Below are 9,238 nucleotides of genomic sequence, written 5' to 3'. Positions count from 1 at the left end.
TGATTGATTGATTGATTGATTGATTGATTGATTGATTGATTGATTGATATTCAGCAAGGCTTGTGCTACTTTTAACTATGCTTTTGTTACTTTTAACAAGTATTTTACTACTTTTAGCTTCTAGCTATCCTTTTGCAACTTTTAGCTATTGTTTTTATTATCTTAGCCTTAAACTAATTATCTGTTTTTTCATCTTGAACATCTCAGTTTCAACTTCAACAAATTCCCATACTTCAGTGCTTCAGCATTCACTCTCTCTAGTTTTATATTTTTACATTTTATTAATTTGATGTTTTTAGCATCAGCTGTCAGTGTGTTGTTGGCAGCAGGTAGAACCGTTTGGACCTCACATGTCTGTGTTTCCAGGAGGACGTATGTTGGTGCCATGCCTGGGAAGATCATCCAGTGTTTGAAGAAAACTAAGACCGAGAACCCCCTGGTGCTAATAGACGAGGTCAGTGCTTCAGAACCGGTCCAGAATCCTCTTGTGACTGGTGAGCCTCCCTTTTCCTCTTGTAATTCAAACCATTAGCAAAGATAAAGTTTAGTGGCCATATTGAATCTGGTTCATGCCAAAAATGAATCATAATGTTCATCCAAAGTCAAGGTCACAAATCAAGGTCAAACAAGGTCTTTGTTTGGGCCGTTGCTATAGATTGGTGTTTAACAGTTTGTTTGGCAAATAATGTACAAATTCAGTACTTTTGTTCTTTAATCTGTACAAGTACAAATACTGACATTTGAATACTTGTGGATACTGAATACTGTACGAGTAATAACAAACGCCTCTGAGCTTCTTTCAATCTCTTTGAAATTGTGTTTGAAAATCAGCGGAGCTCACCTTTTGTTAACTCCGGGTCAGTGAGAGTCACCGTGGGTGAACAGTGAGACTGTCAGGCAGCTGGTGCTCAGAGTAACCTGGGTACCTTGTCCTTCTGTCCTGACGAAGGTTTGTCTTTTTGATGTGGGTCACCCCGCTGACAGAGTCTAGTCTGGACTCGACTGATGCTCCAGCAGCCAGTAGCTGGTAAACGGACCTCTTGGTTCTTTACCTGCTGTCCTTCCTGAGGTTTCTCTTCCCTGCTGTCACCAGGTGGATAAGATCGGCCGTGGTTACCAGGGTGACCCCTCCTCTGCCCTGCTGGAGCTCCTGGACCCCGAACAGAATGCCAACTTTCTCGACCACTACCTGGATGTTCCTGTGGATCTGTCGAAGGTAAGAGAACAGATCAATTTGTTTGAGCTGAAACTGAACATCCTCACTCACGTGCTCCATTACAGGTTCTGTTTATATGCACGGCCAATGTAACCGACACCATTCCAGAACCACTCAGAGACCGGATGGAGATGATCAATGTGTCTGGATATGTGGCCCAGGAAAAACTGGCCATCGCTGAGGTAAACTCACCATCCTCTTGTTTAGTAGTATTTCTATGACAATGGCATGAACTCTTGGGTCTGTTGCTAAGATTCAGTAAGACTATAGATTTACAGTACGCAGAATTATTGTCAAATCTGAATTAAATAACAAGAAGAATCTTTCTTCATTTTTAACCCAAATCTATTTTTTTACCTGGACCACTGATGTGTCTTCATCTTACTTTTAACACGCATGTGTGTGCACACAGCTTTACCTGGTGCCTCAGCTTCGCTCACTGTGTGGCCTCAATGAGGAGAAGGTCTCACTCTCATCAGAAGCCCTCGGTCTGCTCATCAGACAGTACTGCAGAGAGTCTGGAGTGAGGAACCTGCAGAAACAAATAGAAAAGGTAAGCAACAACAAGCAGCACACCGATGTTCCCTGTCTCTGAGAGGTTTGAATAGTGAATGTTTGTGGTTTTTGAGATTAGTGTTTTTCTGGACTGGGATTGAACAGGGTAAGTAAACCTTAATGATTTTGGTGCGAGATATTCAAGAGGGTCGACTGTGTAGAAGAATAGAGGGAGGTTTTATTTCTTGTCCGAGGCAGCACAGATTGATGGATCCTGGTGAGTGGAGGGAGAAATTTTATTCACCAGGTGCAGTGGCGCATCCAGAGGGTGGACAATGGTGGTCTTTGCCACCATACATTGATCTTTGGCCATCCCAATAATTTGAGAAAATTACGCTTTTAAGCAAAATAAAAACTAGGTGGCATAATTTACTCAAGTGATGGGGTGGCCAGTTTACATAAATATATGGTGGCAGCCATCTTTAATTTTTATGTGGTAACCAATTTTCGAAAGGAATCTTTCTTACACCTAGATACAGCTATACACCAAAATGGAGGTTGGTACCTCATTTATTTTTCAAGTTATCATGCTCGCAACATGCATGGATGGTCGCTCTATGACAGAAGACAAAAGCACTTACAGGTCTGCATTCACAGGTCGCAGTAACTTTAGGAAGCCTCCCTCAGTCTGACGGCAGTCATGAGGGTGCTCCACTCTCACCAACTTCTTTCTGCATCCCAAAACTCCTTCATGGTTTCATAAATGTGTTCAACAGTACAGAGAAGTGAACGTACACTCAAAATACATGGGCAGAAACACTATCACCCATTTGCCTTCAGCAGCAGGCGATAAAACAAATTACAGAAAAGTCTGTAAATCAATAGTACCCTGACAAGAAATTAGTCTGATAACTGAAAGCTCTGACTCCCATTCTACTTTTAGAAACTCTAGGAACCACAAGTAAGCCTGCAGTCTGTGAGTGAAGTGCTCTATTAGGAAAATATGGAACAATACAATCTTTAATGTAAGATGAATACGATTTTGATGTTTTGATTTGTTCATCAGGTGTTCCGTAAAGTAGCATTCTGCATTGTGAGTGGAGACCAGAGCTCAGTGACCGTTACACCAGACAACCTGCAGGAGTACGTGGGTAAACCCATCTTCACAGTGGACCGCATGTATGATATCACCCCTCCAGGAGTGGTAATGGGCCTCGCATGGACAGCTCTGGGTGAGAGAGGTGTTCACAAAATCTCACAGATTTGAGAGTCCATAGGAAATGTCCCATCTGAAAGCCTGTGTCACCCACCGCAGGAGGCTCCACGTTGTTCATTGAAACGTCAATACGCCGACCTGTCGGAGAAAAGGAAGCTAAAGGAGAGGGTTCGCTGGAGGTTACAGGTCAGCCCGAGCACTTTCTGTTTGGGTTCATGTAACGTGTTAAGAAATGCTCTTAAAATCAGTTGCGTACAACTGATTATACGCAGGGAGCAGGTGGGTACAAAATGTTTTAATTTCCAGTTACAGCGATGCTCAACAGAACAGAGTGGATGAATTGCTGGTCACAGCACCAGAAGATTTGTTTCCACTACGTGACCTGGAGCACTTTCACCCTGGTCATTTCAGCCTCGTTGTGTCTTCACTACATTTGAGCTGCAGGGTAAACGGGGCAAACGACAGCCTCGGTTCTTTCAGGGGGAAATTTCTGATCAGAAATATTGAAGCCAGAATCTCACTGGGCTGCATCTGTTGGAGACTAGTGGACCAACACCATTCATGAAGGAGTCTCCAAAATGTTCTCCACTGCTCCTCCTGAATCCAAGGTTCGACAGTCCGTCAGAGCCTTCCTTCCAACACCCTGGGGTCAACTTTCCCAAGAAGTGAGTCTACTTTTTAAAAATGTGGACCACCACCCCAGTCCGCCACTTCACAAACATCCCAGTCCTTGATGTGACTCTAAAAAGACAAGTCAACCATTTCCAAAGCGTTCAGCATCTCAGGTCAAAACTCCTGGTCCGCTGGCACCAAGGAGCTTTATACAGTGCTCATGAAATGTATTCACCCCCTTAGATAATATAAGTAATGTCATAAATCAGTCATGATCAGTATAAATTGGCCTTTTTGACAACATATTAAATAAAATAAGTTTTCAGTGTCAAAGTGAAATCTAATTTCTACAGAGTAATACCAATTACTGGTAAATAAAGTAGTGTAAAATAAGTGACTGGATAAATTTTCACCCCCTCTAAAGGGGCTGATCTAATTCAACTCAGAGAAAAGATGATTGAAAATGAAAAGTCCATGTCGGGGGATGTAGATGAAAGGATGTCCAAGGACAGGAGTTCTGCTAAATCCGTCATCAAGAAACAGAAGAAATATGGGACAAGTGTAAATCTACCAAGAGCAGTTCATCCTCACAATGAGATCATGAAGTAGAATAGTGAGTCCATCAAGACACATGAGACAGCTCTGGAGGTACAAGCTTCAGTAGAGATGGAGAGACTGAGCATACAACGACTGTTGCCAGACTTCTTCACCAGTCTGAGTTTAATGGGAGACTGACGAAGAGGAAGGACACCGTTGACGAAAAGTCCGAATAAATCTTTACAAGAGAATGTCGGAACAATTTAGACAATCTAATGCCTCCCCCAGGCAAAGCTCCAGATGCTGCTCCAGTTTCCCCTAATCCTTTTTATTTATTTATTTTTACAATTTTTTTTAATCCAAGCTGAATGATATATTGCTACCAAAAATCAGAGCACACGTTTTTTAAATGATTTTTTATTTATTTATTTCCCAAAGCTGAGGGGGGAGTAGAGAATCAAGATTATGATGGAAATGAAAGAATAGCAGACATAGAAATAAAGGTGCTTTAATGTTTACACATAACCACTGTTGGTAACTGAGGTATAACTGATGCCACTGGTGTGTTTTGTCTCTTTGAGATTCTTCCTGAATGCTAACCCACATGTTGAATAATACTGAAGACGTTGCTGTCTCCTGTAGGACAACTTGGTGATGTTATGAAGGAAAGTGCAAAAATCGCTTCAACGTTTGCCAGAGTCTTCCTTCATAGTCAGGATCCAGAAAATAACTTCCTGGTCAACTCCCACCTCCATCTTCATGTTCCTGAGGTAACTGATGAAAATGTCCCGCAGCAACAAGACGTTGATTGCTCCTATGTTCATGCGTCTCGCTTGTTTAAATAATCACCATTACAGTTTTCATTCAAATGTTGTTTGTGCTTGAGGTTATAAATGTAAAACTTAAAGCTGTTTTGATAGTTTGAAATGATCCCAGTCCAGAAGATAATCTCTGTGGTTGGACTAAGAGAGTCTACCTCTCTGTTTCATTTTGTTTTTCCTCTTTCAGGGAGCAACTCCCAAGGACGGGCCGAGTGCCGGCTGCACCATCGTCACAGCTCTGTTGTCCCTGGCAACGAACCGCTCGGTGCGTCAGAACGTGGCCATGACCGGGGAGGTGTCGCTAACGGGCAAAGTCCTGCCGGTGGGAGGAATCAAGGAAAAAACTATCGCTGTGAGTGCAGCATGGAGCAGACATTACTGAGTAAACAAGAACTAACAGGACTCGTTTCATCAGGCAGGACATGTGAAGCGAACAACAGGGTCGTCAGAAGGCTGGCTTATTTCTTTATAAGTTCACGTTTTAGATGGAGACATTACTGATGCGATTATTAAACAGACATCACGTAAAAAGATTAAATTGCAGTTGAACAGTGAGCTTTTTCATTTAGTTAAAATTAAACATTAACAACTCAATTTTCCTCAGCTTTATCTACAGTAGTTTGCCCACAATGCAACACAATAGGCTGTAGATGACCAACATGTTCAGGTTTGTCTTACAGCCATTGTACTTCTCGTAGTTTGGTGCTCGGCAATAGGTTGGGCAAAAGGTCAGGGACAGGAATCTTAAGGCTTGGTGGACGTTAACTTAAGGGAAGCTCAGATTCGTGGGTTGAGGGAATTGAGACATTTTAGTGATTTGGAGGTACGTACATCTTGCCCATGACAAGTTCCATCTAGATCAGTGGTTCCCAACCTATTTTCCTCAAAGACCCCCTTCTTACTTCCTAGCCAGTCTGAGCCCCCCAATCCCTCACTACTCCCCTCTCCCAAAAAACTCATTCATATTAATCTCTTTATCAAAGTGATAAAATAATAAAGTAAATATTATAAGTAATAGTAGTTAAATATAGAATAAAGTAAATAAATAGTTAAAACTTTTATTTGTAAAAGGTATAAACTGGTAACAAAAAAAGTTGAATCATGTCATCTGGACTTCGTTTTTTTTTTGTTAAAAAGAAACGTTTCGCCCCTCATCCAAGAGGCTTCGTCAGTCTGAGGCCTAGCCATCTGGTATTACCCAGAAGCCACCCTGACTCTTGTGTTTCAAGCCTGCCTCAGATACCCCTGGGTGGCTTCTGGGTAATACCAGATGGCTAGGCCTCAGACTGACGAAGCCTCTTGGATGAGGGGCGAAACGTTTCTTTTTAACAAAAAAAAACGAAGTCCAGATGACATGATTCAACCTTTTTTGTTGTTATATACCTGGATGACTGAGAAAACAAACTTTGTGTATAAACTGGTAGTTGTACAACAGAAATAACAACTACAAGAACACTGTTTTGAGAATTACTCAAGTAACTTTTCTTTAAAAACTAATCTTAAAACAGTCTTAAAAAAAAATTAAAAAGTGTAATTTTGTCAAGATATCTTCCTGATCCTATCATGCAGCTGATTTATGCAATTTTCAGCTATTTTATCTATTCTGTCTTGGACACTTACAGTGCTGTTAGAGAGCGGGACAGTTTTCACGTTGTCCACTGCATGATCCCTGTCACACATCAACTCCACAACTTTCAGGCAGGCGGGTTTCAGAAGTTGTTCTCCATTATTGTGCAGATTTTTAGCCTTAGCGATTAAAAGTGAACACTCAAAAGATGCATCTGTGGCTCTGTGCAAATCACTACCTGCTCTTTCAAATGCTTTTCTGATGTCAGGGAACTTTTTTGACAGTGACAACTGCTTCTGAAAGTATTCCCAACTTTCACCGATGATAATAATAATAATAATAATAATAATAATAATAATAATAATAATAATAATGTCTGTTCTAAACTAGGGGAAAATGTCAGAAAAATGACTCCTCTGTGTGTTTTTACACATTTAAACATTCACAACTGCATGTGCTTACGTTTGTTATATATGTAATAAAACGTGAGCTTAACCAAGACCTCTTCACTACCTCTTCTCAACTGAGAGCTGACGTCATAACAAAGTACTCTAAAAGTGACAATACAGATTTTTCCTGATGCATGCTCAATAATCCAGGTAGAATACAGATTTTAGTTTTTAACATAATACGTTATAGAAAAATCTTCAACTATAAGGAGTGTTTAGGGTTTATGTGCATGCTCCGTGTTATGTTTCCCATTTGATGGGTTTTTGTGGTGTTACATCACCACATATAGGTCTGGCATTGTTACGATAAGGTTTTGGGTGGTATTCTGCGTTTACATGTGGATGAAAACATTTCTAGAAACAATGCCATGCTTACGAGTAGAGATGCACCGATCCGATATCAATATCGATATCAGTACCGATATATGAAAAACTTCTGGATCAGGTATCAGTGACAATGTGACCGATCCATTTTCCGATCCATGATGCATGTTGGCTTCAAACTATGGAATGGATTTCCTGAACGGAGGCGTGTCTCATGAGCCCAGAGTAATAAGACCCGCCTCACATTCAGGAAATCCAGTTCATAGTTTGCAACCAGCTACAACGTGAGGACTGAGTTAGCAGCACTGTGGCTAACAGCTAACAACCAACTTTTCATCGAAACATGTCCGCTGTGTGGAAGTATTTTACACTAGAAACACCACAAAACAAGACAGCAATGTGCAATGTCTGCAGAGCCATAGCGCCACATTAAACCGCGGTAAAGTTAGTTTTACGTTGGACATTTGAGCTCCGGGGCTTCAGCGTGGTGCTACTCTCGCTGAACCTGAAACAGGCAACTCGAGTCCGGCCAGCCGTGTCCAATCTGCCCCACTCAGTCTGCCCGTCTCTGAGGAGGAACAAACTGAGCACGGCTGACCAAAATCAGGCTGCTTGCTTCGGATTGAACAAGAAGAAGACGTGGCTGAAGCTCCGGAGCTCGAATGTTTACCGAGAGGTTGCTAAACTTCATTATAATTAATGACCAACTGTTATCAGTTGTAGAAAACGAAGGATTTCTCAGCTTGATTAAAGCTAGGAATAAAAAGAAACATGTTTTGTGTTAGCAGAATTTAATTCTAACTTTAAAACTTATCCAACATTAATAAGACTTACCTCAAGTTGACTTTTTGGACATGCATGCATATATTTGTACAAATTGTACTTGAGAGTAGATTATTACAGCCTCATATAAAATCAGTAATGATGATGAAATCAGAACTGAATCGGTATCGGACGATATTTAGATTTAGGTATCGGGATCAGATCGGAAGTAAAAAAAATGTGGATTGGTGCATCCCTACTTACAAGTACATAGAAACAACAAATAAAAACAAGATTGTTTTGAAAGAAAGATTGTTTCCATGTGGACAAATCCTCAGGAGCAGTTCTAGTAATGTTCCTACTCCATAGAACTGAATCTAAGTATTGTCTTTTTGGTTAGGCTCGTCGTGCCGGGGTCACCTGCATCATTCTTCCAGCTGAGAACAAGAAGGACTTCTCTGACCTGCCCGACTACATCACAGAGGGCCTCGAGGTCCACTTCGTGGATCACTACAACCAGATCTACCCCATTGTGTTCCCACAGGACCAGACTGAACTTTCATCTACTCCTCTATAAAGCAACCAGTGGAGAAGCCTTTCAGAACCTGGTTGATCTGGTCCAATGCTTTTTATTCTGACTGGTTTCCTGTATGGACCCTGAAGCGGCGCTGTGAAGTTTGGCACATTAAATATGTCGGGTTGATTCAGGAGTGGGATGATCACCCACACCCCCATATGACTCCAGCTACTGAAGGATCCAGAGTAAAGGACTAGATGAGAAAAGGGGTGGGGCTGTTACAGAAAGGGGTGGGTTCATTATAAGAAGAGGTGGGGTCACGAGGAAAAGAGGTGTGGCTATTGCAGGAAAAAGTAGATTTATTAAAGAAATGGGTGGGTCCTGAGGAGAATGGATGGGGCTATAAAAAGGGGTGGGTTTATTGAAAGAAGAGGTTGGGTCATGAGGAAAGTGGGTGTGGCTATTGCAGAAAGATGGGTTTATTAAAGATGGGTGGGTCATGAGGCGAAGGGGTGGGTTCTGGAGGAGAAGGGGTGGGGTCATTAGATGAAGGGGTAGGGAGATGGAGGGATGAAGGAGAGTGGACCAACAATCAGCAGTGCCAAAGACACTTACTATTTGCTCGTGACCACAGGAAATGATGTCACTGATGATTTGAGTGTTGCTGCCAGGCGGCATGTGTCCCAAACATCTGTGGATTCTTTCATAAACTGTTTTATATT

General features: G+C 41.7%; 1 protein-coding gene across 1 annotated transcript in view; it reads left to right on the top strand.

The window, feature by feature from the left end:
- lonp1 (lon peptidase 1, mitochondrial) overlaps nucleotides 1–8,856 on the top strand; it is a 24,082-nt gene extending 15,226 nt beyond the window's left edge. Inside the window, exons 13-21 of the mRNA XM_037674739.1 lie at nucleotides 367–454; nucleotides 1,094–1,216; nucleotides 1,282–1,398; nucleotides 1,629–1,769; nucleotides 2,778–2,943; nucleotides 3,027–3,113; nucleotides 4,719–4,846; nucleotides 5,085–5,249; nucleotides 8,400–8,856. Coding sequence (XP_037530667.1) covers nucleotides 367–454; nucleotides 1,094–1,216; nucleotides 1,282–1,398; nucleotides 1,629–1,769; nucleotides 2,778–2,943; nucleotides 3,027–3,113; nucleotides 4,719–4,846; nucleotides 5,085–5,249; nucleotides 8,400–8,576 — 1,192 coding nt within the window. The 3' untranslated portion in view covers nucleotides 8,577–8,856. The remainder of the gene's footprint in view (nucleotides 1–366; nucleotides 455–1,093; nucleotides 1,217–1,281; nucleotides 1,399–1,628; nucleotides 1,770–2,777; nucleotides 2,944–3,026; nucleotides 3,114–4,718; nucleotides 4,847–5,084; nucleotides 5,250–8,399) is intronic.
- Nucleotides 8,857–9,238: the final 382 nt, after the last annotated feature.

This window comes from Nematolebias whitei, chromosome 3 (genome assembly GCF_014905685.2).
Source record: "Nematolebias whitei isolate Nwh7 chromosome 3, NemWhi1, whole genome shotgun sequence".
Lineage (NCBI taxonomy): Eukaryota > Metazoa > Chordata > Actinopteri > Cyprinodontiformes > Rivulidae > Nematolebias > Nematolebias whitei.
Note: the sequence above shows the minus strand (reverse complement) of the source record. Positions and strands in the feature narration are given on the sequence as shown.